At 36.8% G+C, this 16,859-nt stretch overlaps 1 protein-coding gene across 2 annotated transcripts in view; it reads left to right on the top strand.

Annotated features, from left to right (window-relative positions):
• Window positions 1-16,859, top strand: part of WDR72 (WD repeat domain 72) — a 303,206-nt gene that overhangs the window by 19,754 nt on the left and 266,593 nt on the right. For both annotated transcript variants that reach the window (XM_069098090.1, XM_069098089.1), the window contains exons 2-3: window positions 500-611; window positions 15,927-16,091. In XM_069098090.1, the coding sequence (XP_068954191.1) occupies window positions 15,939-16,091 (153 nt within the window). In that variant the 5' untranslated portion in view covers window positions 500-611; window positions 15,927-15,938. The remainder of the gene's footprint in view (window positions 1-499; window positions 612-15,926; window positions 16,092-16,859) is intronic.

Raw genomic sequence — 16,859 nt, 5'->3', positions numbered from 1 at the left:
TTCCCTGAAACTTTTCTCACTTTTCTTCTGCTGCTTCATAAGACCCTTTGCTGTTTTCTCCATATTTGCTTTCTCTTTTTCTGCTGCCTCAGGCGATTTTGCCCTCAATAAGCTAGGGATGTGAAAGGCCAAGGAAACAATTATTTGGGATATATACCCTCAATGCCTCTGTCTAAGAAATTAATCAAGAAGTATTAAGGATCTGCATGTGTGGGGAGCACTTGTATCAGAAGATGCATTTGTGGACCAGCTAGGTGGTACAGTGAATAGAGCACCAGCCCTGAAGTCAGGAGGAGCTGAGTTCAAATCTGGCCTCAGACACTTGACACTTAGCTAGCTGTGTGATCTTGGGCAAGTCACTTAACCACAATTGACTTGATTTCCCCTCTCAAAAAAAAAAGATGCATTTGTGGGAAATGCAAAAATAAGTATATGAAATTCATTTGGGAACCTAGAGTTGGTTTTTGTTTATTTTGTTTTGTTTTTGTTTTGTTCGCAGCCTGATTATTCATTACAAAGCCCCTGAAAGCTACCAACAAGAACTTCCTCTGTTTACAAATTCACAAATACCCTTCTTGTGTCTACATTCTGGACCTGATTTTATCATACAGGTAACATAGCTAACCTATTCCTATTCCTTGTCAGGCATCAACTTTCTCATATTATGTTTAAGTAGGTCCATGAGACAAATGAATGTTGGCATCCCACCATAAAGTTGTGCTGGTTCCCAAAACTAATTCTTTGATTATTGCTTTTCTTAATGCTGCTACCCTCTGAGGACTACTCATTACATAATCATTTGAAATATGAAAAGAATGGTTATTATTTCCTGAATCTTAGTTGGACTTTAACTTTTATGTTCAATGTGTGACTATAAGGTAATCAGATCTCCACAAACCACAAAGTAAAAAATAAAATCAGTTTGGGGCGGCCAGGTAGCACAGCGTGTAAGAGCACCGGCTCTAGTGTCGGGATGACCTGGGGATCGAATCCCGGGCTCTGACACTTAGCACCTAGTGTAACCTGGCTGTGTAACCTTGAGCAAGTTACTTAACCCCGATTGCTTAAAAAAAAAAAATAAAATCAATTAATTCTTTATTAAGCATTTATTATGTGTCCAAGGCACTGTGCTAGGTGCTGGGGATAGAAAGATGGGTATCTCATGGATCTTGCCCCTGAAGACCTCACAAAAGGTGAAAATGAGACTGGTTAAGTCTATAACGTTTCTTAGGGATACCCACCTGAGCCAGCTAATCCAGATTCTAAGATGGAACTGCCACGATGATACCAAACAAACGGAAAACTGAACAGTTTTCTCAGTATTTTTATAAGAACCTATTTTCATTATTAATCATAATGCAACCACCACATTTTGATTCTTAACACTTCAAGCCCAGCTGTACTATAAGAAGAAATTAAAATGCCATGTAAGAAGATGACATTGGGAAGAGCAGCTGGGATATACCAAGTACACTATAAGGAAATTTGTGCTTGCAGTCTTGCAAGCATGGAGGGATTATTATTTATAAGCTAGCTCAGGGAAGGGTGGGTTTCAAAAAGAACCATGAATGATACTAATCCTAGCTCTAGTAATTACTACCTGTGTGATCTTGAGCACAAGTTGTTTAGCCTCATTGGAACTCAGTTTCCTTCACTATAAAATTGGGAGAAGTGAACTGGGTGACCTAAAGGTCCCTTCCAGCTCTAAAGCCTTAATTGTATGATCCAATAAGAGAAAAGACATAATATGCAAATGTAATACAAAGAAGATTGTGATAATTATAAAGAGAAGAATTGGACAAGGTTCTAGGAGGAATTTGAGGTGAAATGTCACTTTTCTTTGGGAACTAAGGGTCTTGTTAAGGAGTGTCAAAGAAGGTTTTATAGAAGATTTGGGTCTTGAAGGAATGGAGAGACTTCATTAGATGGAGATGGGAAGCAGGTTGGGGAGTCCATTTCCATTATAAGTGTGGAGATAGTATGAACAAAAGTCCAGAGAAGGGAAAAGACAGAATGACAATGGAGGATATATTCCAGTTTGACTCAAATGCAGAATTTGGAAAGAAGGTATATTGATATTTCACTAGAAAGTTAGATTAAGGAGAGACTTTACTACTAGCAACATGGAGAGTGTATGCTTTATTTGGGAGGTAATGGGGAGCCACTGAAGGTTTTTTTAATAGAGGAAAGATGATCAGAGCTATTTATTAGGAAGATTTCCTTCTGGCAATAGTATAAACAGAAGTGTCAAACATGTAGCCCTCAATATTCCTGAGTGCCTACCAAATCAGATTTAAATTGTAACTGGGAAGTATTTAGCAAAATAAGTAAAAATACAATGGGACATTTTTCAATGTATTGATTAGTTGTGCTGATTTTTTCCCTCTCTAAAAAAACCCTATTTGTTATAGCATAGCTCTCTGGGAGGTGAAGGGGTAGGATACATGGGATAAATATGGTGATGCAAAAAACAGAAAAATATCAATAAAAACTTATTTGAAAAATAAAATAAACAACAAAACCAAAATGCAATAGAACATATATAATGTTAATTTGTAGTTTTCCAAGTCTATATCCAACCTGCAAGGGATTCTTATGTATGGTTTAGTGTCTCCCTTTTCTGTTTGAATTTTTCATTGCCAGTGTAAAGGGTGGGGATGAAAAAGTTAAGTTATTAACAACAGTGTAGATGAGGGTCAACACTAGGTCCCTTTTTCTGTTTGAATTTTTTGCTGGGTGAGGATGAAAAGGTAGGCAGAAAAGGTTAGGTTATTAATTACAGTGTAAATGAGGGTCAAAACTAGGTCAGATACAGTGGGAGTAGAAAGGGAAAGGTATGTTTATGAAAGATACTATGGAAGTGAAATAATAGGACCATGGATTATAATTCTAGATCATGAAGGGACTCATCTATGAGGAAACTGAGACCCAAAGAGTACATGTGACTTGATCAAATCTTTTGTAGGTAGTAAGCTTCAATAGAACTTGGCAAGTGATTGAAGGGAAAGTCAAGACATTATGTAATATTAGACAAAATCTTAAATTTTACATTTTTAAATTTTATTTTTAATTGATGGAATAAAACAATCATTTGTATACCATAGAATAATAAAAAAGACAGTAGGACATGAAACTGCACATCTACTATGCACAACTTGCTATTCCTTTTAAACATACAACAAAATTATCATGTAAATACTTTTTTGTTTCACTCCCCCTTAACTTCTGTCAGGGATAACTCCCAATTCTATGATTCCATGATCTTATGTATATCATTTATTCAGTAGCATTACATTTTAAAAAGAAAGCACTAATTCATACATAGGGATCTGGGGGTGGGGCACATATTGACACCGAAAAACACATATTAATTAGCCTTATCTATGTTCTATTTTATTTTTGTTTATTTTGTTAAATCTTTGCAAATTATACTTTAACTGCTCCCAGAAGCATGGGCAGTCAGCAGCACTTGACATCTCTGATTTAAACCTTCACTATCTCCATATATTTCTACTAAAATTTTCCTCCAATGCTTCATTATGATATTGGAAGGATGACTGGTTTCTTGAAGAATATGCCAGCAAAGCATAAGCTCTAGCAGGTCTTACTCAGCTGGGAAGCTTTCAGGTATAGACCTAGTAATCTACTGTGCCCGTCATTAAGTAGACTGCCACAAGTCTACTTAAATACGAAGATGCTCTACCAGGCTAGCAAGGAGATGAGCTTTCATGAAGATCATCTAAAGGCAGAGAAAGATAGCAGTCTGCACTGGGGGAAAGTTCACACAAATGAAACAAGGGATCCTTGAAGTATTTGTAAATTTAGTTTTTGTTTTCAATTGCTAAGCATTTACAGTTGTTCCTTCCACATTGAGACATTCCCCATCGAGGTTTTGCTATATTGCAGGTAGGCATAAGAAATTAAATGAGAAGTTTGGGGGAGTTTTGAACAAGTGGCAAATGACATGTGAAGGCCAGCAGATGATAGAAAAAGTTTAGGAACTCAGAGAAATACATAAAATACATGTATAGTATTGTGTAATATCAACACACTTTGTCTTTTAATATTCTCATCATTCTGATTTCTTCTCTGGTACAAAGAGGGTCAAAAATTTTACATGGATTTTCCAGACTGGGGAGAGGGGAGCACCATACCCCTAACCCTCACAATATGGAAGGGATAACTGTATTTTCTCTCCTTGACTCAAGATTAAAAAAAAGAAAAGGAATAAAACTCTTGCACCAAATATACAAACTCAAATGTCTGGTATTTGTCATCTCTCTATCAGGAAATGGCTAGCATGTTTCCTCTTTTAACCTCTGGATTTGTTATTTGTCACTGCATTGTTCAGGGTTCTCAAGTCATTCCAAGTTGTTTTTCTTGGTTATGTTGTTCTTATTGAATAAATTGTTCTCCTCCTTGTATTTACTTCATGCCACTTCATTTCAAAAGATCTTTGTCTTCTCTTTTTTATTCTGAAACTGTGCATTGCATAATTTCTTATGGTGCAATAATTAATGTTGCATCCATATGCCAAAATTTGTTTGCCCACTTCCCACTAGCTGTGACCCCAGGCAAGTCATTTAACCCTGTTTGCCTCAGTTTCTTCATCTGAAAACAAGCTGGTGAAGAAAATGGTAAATAACTACAGTATCTTTATCAAGAAATCCCCAAATGGGGTCACAGAGTCATATACAATTGAAATGACTCTACAGCTGTATAAATTGTTCACCTGGTTCTGCTCATTTAAGTTGTAGCAGGCTCTTTAAAAAATTATTTTATTGACATCTTTTATCTTTATATCACCTTTGTTTCCAAACATATCCCTTCCCAACCCATCATGTCATCCCTTTTAACAACAACGACAAAATTTTTTTTCAAGTTGTTCATCCAAACAAGCAACCATATCAATTAAGTCTGATAGTAGTATATGCAATGTTCAGCATCCACAGTCTCCCTCCTCTGCAAAGAAGGGAGTTAGGGATGCCTTTTCTTTAATCTTCTTTAAGGTCAAGCTTGGTGTCGTTATAATTACAGTGTTCAGTTCTTATTTACAATTCTTTTGCCCTTATTGCCCGTACTTCACAATTTAACACACTTTGTTTCATAGATATAGGTCTTCTCTCTTTAATTAAATAAGCTCAGGTTTAAATGCTTGAGGCATTAATTCATCAAATAGTTATTAAATGCCTGTGGTTCTGTGCGACATAGACAAATAAGATACTGCCCCTGCCTTCATAGAACTTACATTTACTTCTTCTCATAACTTATAAACCTCATAGAGGCCACACATAGTAAGCATTTAAGAAACACTTATTGATTGATGTTGCCTTCCCATAACTTTTATAAACAGCCCTTAACAGAGCTGCATATCTCCCTGGAATTCTTATTCACTTGATCATTGGTCCTTCTGTTAAAAAAAAATGCCAACTGTCTAGCAAAATGAGTCACTCAACAAGCCTTTTTTAATCTATATAGCAGGCTCTAGGACTATGGAGTTAAAATTGGAACAATTCCTGCCCTCAAGGAGTATACATTTTAATTGGATGGAGAGACAAGTTACACATAAATTAATATTTAAGAAATACAACATAGACAAAACAGAAACAAGGTAACCTTGGTGGGTTGAGGAATGCATTTGTATGGAGAGGGGAAGGAAACAGAAAAAACCCAAAAAATATACTAGGTTGTAGCAGCTGTTTTATTTCTGTCCTCATTGTAGTAACAATATATGCTCTAAAGGATAAATTATATAAGAATTGTGTGAGTACATGTATACATAAATACAAACCCATCTATGGAGAAAGCTACTTAACCATGTCTCTAATTTTGGAGAGAATTTCCTGATGGTCGGTGAAGAGGTCTATTGAGCAATCACTGCCAAGAAAATTACTTATAGCTGTGATGGAGAGGTTCCTCTCCACTGAAGAAGTACCCAGATACTATGACTTCCTTAGAGAAAAAAAATCACCATCGCTTTAAAAAAATATATTTAAAATTGTTATTTTTGTTTTTGTTTTCAGAAACAGAGACAAATCCGTTTTTCAGAAAATGAAAAGATGATGCATTGCTAGGATGTCTCTGGTGTAATATATCTTTTTTCCACACCAGGGTTTCCCAGTCCCTGAAGGGTAAGAATTATTGGAAGAAGTCTTTGAATTCATATTGCAAAAAGTATTTTAATTTTGATCTTTATATAGCACCAACAAAATAGGCATCCTGACTGAAAATTGTAAATAAGCAAAAACATCTTCTCTTGGCCGTTAAATGCCTCAAACATATGTTCAGAGATATTATGACCTTGTGGAGAGAGGGTTACCTTTTAGTATCCCAAGGGATCTCTTTAAGATTTTCAGTTAGAGATAGTATCAGATCTTCATTTTTAATGCAATACCCCACCATGTTTAAACTAGAGGACCAAGAGAAGTGATAGCTGATATGCTAAAAAAAGTTTTTTCCTCATGTGGTTGATGTAGGAATTAGTTTCACTTGACTATGTATACTTGTTATAAGGATTTTGTTTTTCTTCATTGGGTAAGGGGCAGTGACAGAAAATAAATTCTTGTTAAATGAAAAAAAAATGTATTAGTAAAAGGGACTTTTCCCACTTGGAGGTCCTTACACTAATGAAGTCATAGGTATGAAAATGCACACACTTTACCAATCAATCAGTCAACAAGCATTTATTAAGCAGGTATGTGCTAGACACTATCTTAGGTTCTAGCTTATACACAGGCCAAAAAAAACCCCTTCTTGTCCTTAAATAGCTCATGTTCTCATGAAGGAGACAACATGCACATAACCCTAAAAATATAAGATATATACAGAGGAGATGGGGGGTAGTCTTAGAGGGAAGGAAGCACCAAGGTTGGGGGTGGGGGTAATCAAGAAAGGTCTGTTGCCGAAAAGGTGAAATTTAATTTGAGTCTTGGAGGAAATCCCAGAAGGCAAGAGATAAAGGTGAGAAGGGAGAGCATTCAGACTTGGAGGATAGCCAGTGATGGAGTTCTGTGTTTGAGGAACATCAGATAGACCAAGTCAAGCTCGATCACGGATTGCTTGGAAGGGAGTAAAGTTGTGTCTGTCCTTCATTGTCGAAGAGGACCCTGGCATCAGGGAAATGATGACTTTGATTTGAGTGAGGGAGGACTGTGCAAGGTCACCAGCCTCATTTTCTCCTCCTGAGCCCTCTGGGTCCAGTGGTTAGATATTCATCAGGATGACTGGACATGACCCCAGGATGCAATTGGGAGACCTTTTAGCCTAAGGCCTTTTCAGGTACTCACTTAGAGTGAAGTAACACCCATTCAGTAAATGTAAACTCTAAGAAGTGAGTGAAGGGATGGCCTCTTAAATTAGAAAAAAATTAAGCTGGGAGGGGAAGACCCTCTGGGTTGCTGTTGCAAAGAGAAACAGTTACCTTGGACATTCACTCAAATCTGGGGGGGCCCAAAATACAGGCCATTAAGTGGAGCTTAGGCTCCATCTATTGTGGTGTAATCAAATGAAAGAAGGGAAGAAAGAGAAGGAATCTAGCAATGTAGGCAGTAAACCCAAGTTAAGTGGACAGCTTCTGGCCATCACATTTTACCTTCCTTTGGAGAGAAGAGGGAGAGGGAGAGGACAAGCTGAGTTACCCAACTAGCTGGGTCCCCATTTGGGCAGCCCAGTCAACTCACAGGTTAGGTTTGTTTTTCCTTTTTGAGGAGGACCATGGCATCAGGGTAAGGATGACATTATTTGCACTTAACTTGGATTTGAGTGAAGGAAGGATGTGCAAGGTCACCAGCCTCACTTACTTCTCTGGAGCCATCTGGATCCAATGAACAGATATTCACCTGGATGACTGGAGATGACTCTTGTTTCACAAAACCTTAAACTGTTTTCACTCACGTAGATTAGGCCACAATAGGTCCCTGCCCAAGCTGCACTTAATGGCTGCATTTTGGGCCCTCCAGGCTGAAAGTCAAAGGTGTTTAGTATTTAGTACTAAACAGTAACTGTTTCTGTTTTGGCCCAGAAGCCTCAAGGGTCTTCCCCTCCCAGTTTGCTTTTTTTCTTTCTTGATTAAAGGACCACCCCCTTGATTAACTTCTTAAAGAGGCCTATTCACTGAATGCATTGTACCTCACTCAAAAGTGAGAACCTGAAAAGACCTAGGGCCAGGGTCTCTGATTGCATCTTAGGTCATTTTAGGTCATCTCCAGTCCTCCTGATGAATATCTGGCCACTGGACCTAGATGACTCTGGAGGAGGAAGTGAGGCTGGTGACCTTGTACAGCCCTCACTCACTCAAATCCAAGTCAACTGCAAATCATGTCATAACTTCCCTGATGTCAAGGTCCTCTTCCAGAACAAAGGACAAACACAACTACTAAAGTCAAAGGTAACTATTTCTTTTTGGAACAGAAACCCTGAGGGTCTTTCCCTTCTGAAGAGAGTACCCACTAAGAGAGTTAGGGTTGCTCTGGAGACCCCAAAATACCAACATGCTGGGTCCAGCTGGATCAATTCGACTCAAGTCTTCTCAGCCAAAGGAAAGTAAAATTTATTAAAAGTTAGCTTGCATTAGACACAGAGTAAGTCTGTGCTAGGTCATTCTATGGCACTCTGATTATTCCATGGCGCTCACTCATATGGTCTGAGATGGGGTCTTATATACAGAAAGTTGTGGGAGGAATCTAGGGGTGGTCTAGAGGAGGAGTTTGGGGAGGGTCTTCAGGAGGTGTTAATGAGGTCAATGAGTGATTAAGGGTGGGAGGTAGATGAACACTGGAGGGCTAGGCTAGTAACTAGGCTAGTAGTTAGCAGTTAGTAAAATACCTCATCAAAAGAGACAATTCAATCAAGAGTCCAAGGGAGGCTCCCAGAGCCTGTACCTCAAGGACTCTAGGAGAGCTTGAGGGGGCTCCCAGAGCCCATACCTCATCACTTCCACCTTGATTTTTTTTCTAATTAAAGGGACCATCCCTATACTCAACTTCTAAAAGAGGTCTATTCATTGAAAAGGTATTACCTCATTAGGCCTGAAAAGACCTAACCTAAAAGGGTTTGGGTCTTCCATTGCATCCTGAAACATCTCTAGTCATCCTCATGATATCTGATCACTGGATCCAGATGGCTCTGGAGAAAAAAGTGAGGCTTGTGACCTTGCAGAGGAGTAAAGTATAAGAATGGAGGAGACATAGGCATGTTTTTAAATCAGGGAAACAGTCAGTAATTAGGGAGAAAATTGATGCAGACTGCTGGAGAAGAGGGTAGGTATCAAGTGTGTATTTAAGTGTTTGCTTTGTCAAGGAGAAAGATCATGTCTTCATCATTGTGGAGTTAAAGAGGAGATAGTGGAGATGTGTGAGATGAGAAGGGGAAAAGAAGGAATATTTGGGGGAAGGGCTCAGGTTTTTTTTGCTTTTTTTTTTTTTTTTGGGGAGGTTTTTGGACAGGCCCCTTTTCTGGGGGGGGGGTGGGGGGGGGGGGGGTGGGGGGGGTGATGGGAGGATGGAATAGGCTTGTAATAGCCTCATTTTTGAATTCGATGTTGAATTGATTAGAGAGGTATAAAGACTTACCTTACTGTATTAGGAGCACAGTTGAGATTATGCAATATTAATTTGTATATATATGTCTATATATATACACTACACAAATGTATTTTAAATGTGTGAATATGTGTCTGTGTAATTTATGACATTGAGCGGCAGCATAGCTTAGTGAATAGAGTACTTACTGGTCTTGGATATAGGAAGATGGGGTAAGTCATACCTCTCAAACATAGTGGCTATAGGAAAGTCATTTAACCTCTCAGGAATCTAGGCAAGTTTCTAAGACTAAAGTGAAGGGAAGATGCCAATCTGATTTGGTAGAGGTTATTTCTTCATCCAATGAAATAGCAGGCCCAGTTCAGATTTGACATTAAGCATAAGTCTAGAAAGAAAACATGCATATCCAGACATAATTACCTAGATAGGAATTTTTGCCTCTTTTGTGTCATAGACCCCTTTGACAGTGTAGTGAAGCCTATGGATCCCTTCTCAGAATAATGTTTTTAAATGCTTAAAATAAAATACATAGGCTTAAAAGGAAATCAACTATATTGAAATATTCTTTTATATTTTTAAATATGTGTGCATATGTATATGTATATACATACACACTAATATTAAGGAAAGAATGAGACAGAGGAAGAAATGCAAAAAAGAAGATTGTGAAAAAAGAGGTGGAATTTAGTGTTCAAGATCATGGAGGTAAACAGTATTCTTAACCTGGGACTCCTGAACTTTTTTCATAAAAAATACTTTAATAACTATATTTTAACATAATTGATTTCCTTTGTATGCCTAAGGATTTTATTTTATTTCATGCATTTAAAAACAGGATTCCAAGAACCAGTCTATAGACTTCTCCAGAATTCCAGAAAGTTAAGAATTTCTGTTTTAGGGTGATGGTTAAGTCAAAGGCATGGTCACTCCTATAGATTGCTTGAGGTATTCAGATTAATAGAATAGAATAGAAAAAGAGGGGGTAGTGGGATTCCATGAGAAATACATTAGCTTTTATAAATGCATGTATTTTTCCATGCAAAAAAATTTTGTTTATGGTTTTCAAGTATTTTATTTTATGGTATATCAAGTTTCTTATATTAAAGTGAAGTCAAAAAATTTTAAAGAGGCAATGTCAGGGCTTGTAATGGTAATGGGAATTTGAAGGTCTTTCCTGCCCCTTATAAGCCTAAGGGAATTTGAAGACCTTCCCTGCTTTGAAAATAAACCTTGCCCCCTAATAGGCTGAACCTAATCACATGGAACTTGTGGTAGGAGGAGTTTGCTGAAGGGTGGATCCACAGGAAGTTGGGAGTCAGAGCCATTTAGATAGTTGGGAGGAGAGCACCCTTCTGAGGGAGACAGACAGGCTTATGAATAAATGTTGGTTTTCTGTTGGTTACTGGGAAGGCTAAAGGATGCTGTGGCTCTCTGTGCTGTTATGGTTTATTAACTTCTTTGCTACTATGATGGAATCAGCTTACTGGTTTAGGATATGGTTTTCTGGTGTTTGAATAAATGTTTGTTTCTGTCTTCTACGTGATGAGTCTATTATATTTTGTGATTGAGCACCATGCAGGTATATTTATAGAGATCATGGGCATTGTGAATATTGAATTGGTGCTACAGATCTATGCTGGTAAATGTCTTAACAATGGGCTTGGGAATGGGAAAGAAATGTATGCACAAACACTTTTACATTTAATCTGCCTTACTAACACATTGCCTATCACTTTCTTAAGTCTAGCTAATCGATAAAACAATAAATCAAGACCTGATTTACAAGGTTGTTGATTTCTGAGGTGTAAATGCTCATAATGAAATTTTAAGCAATCATTTCTGGGGAGCTGGTTTAAACTGGGTCCAGAACCCCACTGCACTTTGGTGTGTTATGGTATGATTTCCCATGAAAGGCCATGGGACTTTTAAAATCCCCCAAACACTCAAAGGGACCTTTGTTTTAATTTCTGCTCTGCTACATATTGCCTGTGTGATCTTGGCCACAAAGGGCTTCAATTCTCTGAACCTCAGTTCTTTAGTTTCATAAATCTGGAATTGGAAAAGACTTTGGGACAGCTAGGTAGTACAGTGGATAGAGAACCAGACCTGGAGTTCAGGAACACTCATCTTCCTGAATTCAAATTTGGCCTCTGATACTTAGTAGCTGTGTGACCCTGGGCAAGTCATTTCACTCTGTTTTCCTCAGTTTCCTCATCTTTCAGATGAGCTGGAGAAGGAAATAACAAACCATTCCAGTGTCTCTGCCAAGAAAATTGCAAATAGGGTGATGAAGAGTCAGATGTGACTGAACAACAACAACAACAATTAGAGATCCAACTCTCATTTTACAGATGAAGAAACTGAGGCCCAGGGAGACCCAAGGTAGAGTGATTTGCCCAAGATAACAAAGGTAAAAAGTAGCAGAACTAGGAGATGATCTCAAATCCCATGCTTTCAAGTTCACTATTCCTATTTCATTCTTTTTCTATTACATCACATCCTTTCCCTATAAAATGAGGGAATTGGATTAGTGGACCTTTCAGATCCATTTCAGCTTTAAATCTGCTCATAATAGTCTCTGGGGTTTAGAGAAGGGCATGGTATGGACCTTCAGGAACACTATTTGTCATCACAAAAATAAAGGAAAATAGACTATCAAGAATTCTGCCTTTTTTGGAGGCTTGTTCCTCAGTCTTCAGCCTATTTGATTTCTTTGCAGCTTTTAACTGTACCAAGTGTTCCCTCCTTCTAGATGCTTTCTCTGCCCTTGGCTTCCACAACAACACTGTTCTATTCTGGTTCTCTTCCATGTATCAAACAGACTGCTTTGGCTCAGTCTTCTTTGCTGGATCATCATTAGTCTTAAGAGAAAAATCCTGTTTCTATTGCATAAGATTAGTTAACCTCTATATAGACATTTGGACAAAACTCAGTGATAACAAGACTGTAGGAAGTCACAAGAGGTGATGACCCATTGTTAGTGCTTCCAAATCTTCATGTTGAAAACTGCAATGATTATGTGTTACTGAATAGGCATACCCATTTGCCTCTTGGGATGGTATAATGCTAGTGTGGTTTAGTAGAAAGAATCTTGCTAGATTTGGGATTGGACAATCTGGGTTCTGGGTTCCACATTTTAGAAAGGTCATTGATAAAGCTTGAGAGCATCCAAATAAAGTTTATCAGGTTAGCAAAAGGGCTTCAGAATCTTGCTTTACTAAATTAATTTGAAAGAACTGGGAATGTTTATCCTTGAAAAGAGAAGGCTGAGAAGAGGCAGTGGCTTTAGAACTTCCCTCAAATGTCTAAAGGCTATCACTTATGAGTCGAAGTTAGAAAGCATTTATTAAAAGCCTACTATTTGCCAGGCACTGTGCCAAGTACTGGGGATACAGAAAAAGCAAAAACCTGTCCTTCCATTCAAATTTTACAGTTTAATTATGGTAGAGGCAACATGAAAATAACTATATAAACAAGGTATATGCAAGATAAATTGGATGTGATGTTGGGGGTGGGAGGAGAGGTCAGAAGCAGTAATAATATGTGGAAATTGCAAACTAGACAATTGAGACTTACAAAAAGTGAAAAAAAAACACCTAATTTGTACTACCCCAAAAGAGAATGAATTAGGCTCCTTCTGGAGGAAAAGGGCTCCTTCTCACAAGAGGTAATAAAAATCAAAGGTAAGATGTGCCCTTGTTTGGTTTTATTTTTCTAGAGGGACCCTTTCTTTTTCTAGATGGTGAGACTGCAGTCTCTTCCAATTCTAAGTCTCTATGATAGCTTGACCTTGAGTAAGTAATTTAACCTCTGAGCTTCAGCTATCTCATTTGTAAAATAAAAGCGTTGGAACCAATGACTTCTCAGATCCCTTTTAGTTCTGAATCTTTGGTCAAGTCAGCTCACAGTTTATTCATCAATAGATATAGGTAAACTAACTGAATGGTAGAAGTAAATCTCCATGTGACTAATTAGATATAAAAAGTATTTATTAGTAGTTGTCAAGATATATGAAACTGATGTGGTTCAATGGCTACATAGCTAGCCTTGGAATAAGGAAGACCTAAGGAAGAACAAAATATTGAACTGGATAGAATGAACCATATTCTTTGAGACCCCGACCTCTTCTACCAGCATCTAACACAGTGTCTTGAATTTATTAGGCACATAATAAATGCTTATTGAATTATATTCTTAATTGGTATAGTGGATGTCTGAAAAGAATTTCTAATTTCTCTCTAACTTAAAATAACCAGGATATTTTAATAAACTAAGTATGGTTAATTCTAGGAACTGGTAAATGACTTACCCCTTTTGGCATTATCTATTGCTCTCATTCTCTCAACTTCCCTTCCTTGGATGTGTTCAATCCCAAAATACCACCTTCCTTCCTAACTTTCCTGGGAATGGAACCAAGCCTTCAGATCCTTCCTTCTCTATTCCCTAGAAAGATATATATCCAAACTGGGATGTCTGTGGGATATAGTTAAACTTTTGTTTACAATTATTTATATATATAATATATAAATATAAATTTTTATATTTATAGTTAAACATTTGATCCTGGAAGCTGAAGATTTGGAGATACAGAATCTTTTGACTATCAAACAAATTTGTGTAGATTTTTAATGATAGATGAAGTACTAGAGCCTAGAAAAGAAATCTAGAAATATTACTGACATTGTAATTTTGTGAGTATTCAAAATATATTTTACATCTAGAATATAATTTGTAAACAGTTCAAATATTAGTTGAGATACATAGATTATGATTTTGCATTTAACCAAACACAGTATTCTTCAGTCCTTCAGTCATTGGTAATTTTATAGGCAGGGGTACTCTCTTTACGAACATGTATTCTTATGTCTGTCCTTTAGTAGATTGTCTTTGAAAACTACTGTGGGGATGGGCAATGAATGGGCACTATGGGTAGTTACTTACCCTAGAGGAAAGTTTATCTGATTATTGTTACCAGAAATTATCAACATCTTTTTTAAAAATGTATAAAAGATCTTTAATAAATCTTTCTGTATATACCTATGTATGTACTTGCCATATTCACCATTAAAATGTAAAATCCGTTCAGGTAGGGATTGTTTCATTTATTATATTTGTATACCCAGTGTCTAATATATACATATGTGTGTGTGTATATATATAGTACACAATACATAGTAGATGTTTACTAAACACTTAATGATTGGTCAATTAATAGATAAAAATTTTTTTAAATGATGGTGCCTATGTAGGGAGATATTTTTTACATAGAAGGGAGTTACCAATGTCCCAAAGATCACACAAGTAGGAGTTGGGCCAGACGTGGTAGCTGTCCAGCTGACTTTGAGGTTAGGTTAGTATGAGAGATGAAGGGTTAGATTTGGAATAGGTTAGTTATAGCATATTTTAGAGACATGGGCTTCTGATTACATTTGGAAAACAGGTAAGTTAGTTTCATAGAAATACAGAATGTTATGCTTAGAAAATATCTCAGGGGCCATTTATTCTATTCTGTATCTGAATGAAAATCCCCTCTATAAAATACCCATAAAATGAACATCTATTTACCCTTTGCTTAAAGACCAGAGAGGTGAACCTATTACCTTCTCAAGGTAGTTTTCTATGCTGGTATAACTTTTTCTTATATTTTTGAATAATTTTGTCTTATATCTAGGATTATATGTTCCCCTGTTGTCCATCAGGTCAGGTTATCAATATTTTGATTAAAAGTGGGCGAATGAGTCATAACTGTCTAAAAATCTTATATAGTGTCATTGAAAGATAGACTAGCTACATGGCAAGAGTTCAAAATAACTAACAGTACACATTGTCTACCAGTATATCTGTGATGTTAGGAGAATGTGAGGAAAACCCTTGCATGTTGGGTGAACTCCTGGTAAAGATCCCATGTGAGGACATGGACAAGAGGCTCTTCAAAAGGATAGACATGGATGGGTTATGATCTGTATTATTAGAGGAATCAGTCTCCCTCTGATAAAATCACAGGATATTTGATTAGAGAGATATAGGGATGTCAGGTGTCTTAGACATCATATAGTATAACTTCCTCATTTTTCACTGGAGGAAACTGAGGCCAGTAAAGGTATACTTTACATAATGACATTGAGTTTTCCTTTCATTTTGACTTATCTTCTCATCTGATAAACAGAGACATTAATTTCTACTCAATAGCAACTATATTGTCCTTAGAGAAAAAGTGTTCTATGGATACTTTGTCATTAACTTTTTTTTTTAATGTTAGGTTTTTTTTTTAAAGTTTGGTTTAGTTTTTTAGTATTGTTTAACGATAACTGTGTGGTCAGAATTTGAATTGGACTTCTCCAAATGAGTAAATACCTTTTGTTCTTATGACCTTTTTTTTTAATCCAGATTTTGTACACTATGAGGACTTTTCTGCAGGCAGTAGCATTATGGGGGAAAAAGGCACCTTCTCATAGCATCACTGCCATAATGATTACAGATGATCAACACACTATTGTTACAGGGAGCCAAGAGGGTCAACTATGTCTCTGGAATCTTTCCTCTGAACTAAAGGTCAGTGGGTACCATAGAATACAGATTATTTTTTTTAATTAGTTTTGCTGATGATATGAGTCTGCATTTTAAAAATTTGACTAATGAGTACTTAGGTGAAACACCATATGAACAGCCCCATGGCCATTAATAAGATGCTTAAGTGAAGCAGTAAACAGAGTTTATGATATGTACGTTTAGTAGAATCAATTTTAGTTTTAAATTGGATGGAAAATAGTTTCTAACGCTATTTCATAATCATACTTGAAAATGTTATTTGAATAATGGTTCTCAGGTTTCAAAAAATATTTTAATCCAGTCAACTGCCTAGAGTTGTATTGTTTTATATACTGAATTATTAGTTAAAGTAGCTGAATTGGAGGCCTAGAACTATAATTCTGAAAATTATAGTTCATTAATTGAAACAAAGCAGGGGCCTCCTTGAAAACCACTATTAACTCAATGAGTAATATCTTAATTATCTAGATATTCCTGTCAATTTTGCCTTCTTTCTATTTCTCTAGCCAGACTTGTCTGGGATTTTTACAACCCACTTTGAAGATCTCTAAATCCAATTTACTATTGTCATTCTACTATTCCAAAACCTGACCTCACCTAGGATCGAGCTCATTGATTAGCAATTAATTGTCTTCATCCCAAGTCATAAACATTTAACATATTGCAATAGATGTTTCCTTAACTCCAATGGACCCCTCATCCAATTTGAACATTTAAACAAATGATGTGCTTAAAGTATACTGCCCTCATTAAGAAGCCTTTTAAAGAGCA

The sequence above is a fragment of the Petaurus breviceps genome, unplaced genomic scaffold (assembly GCF_028583685.1).
Source record: "Petaurus breviceps papuanus isolate PSGF00001 unplaced genomic scaffold, PetGlider_PUasm1.0 37, whole genome shotgun sequence".
Lineage (NCBI taxonomy): Eukaryota > Metazoa > Chordata > Mammalia > Diprotodontia > Petauridae > Petaurus > Petaurus breviceps.
This window is presented reverse-complemented; position numbering and strand designations above follow the sequence as displayed.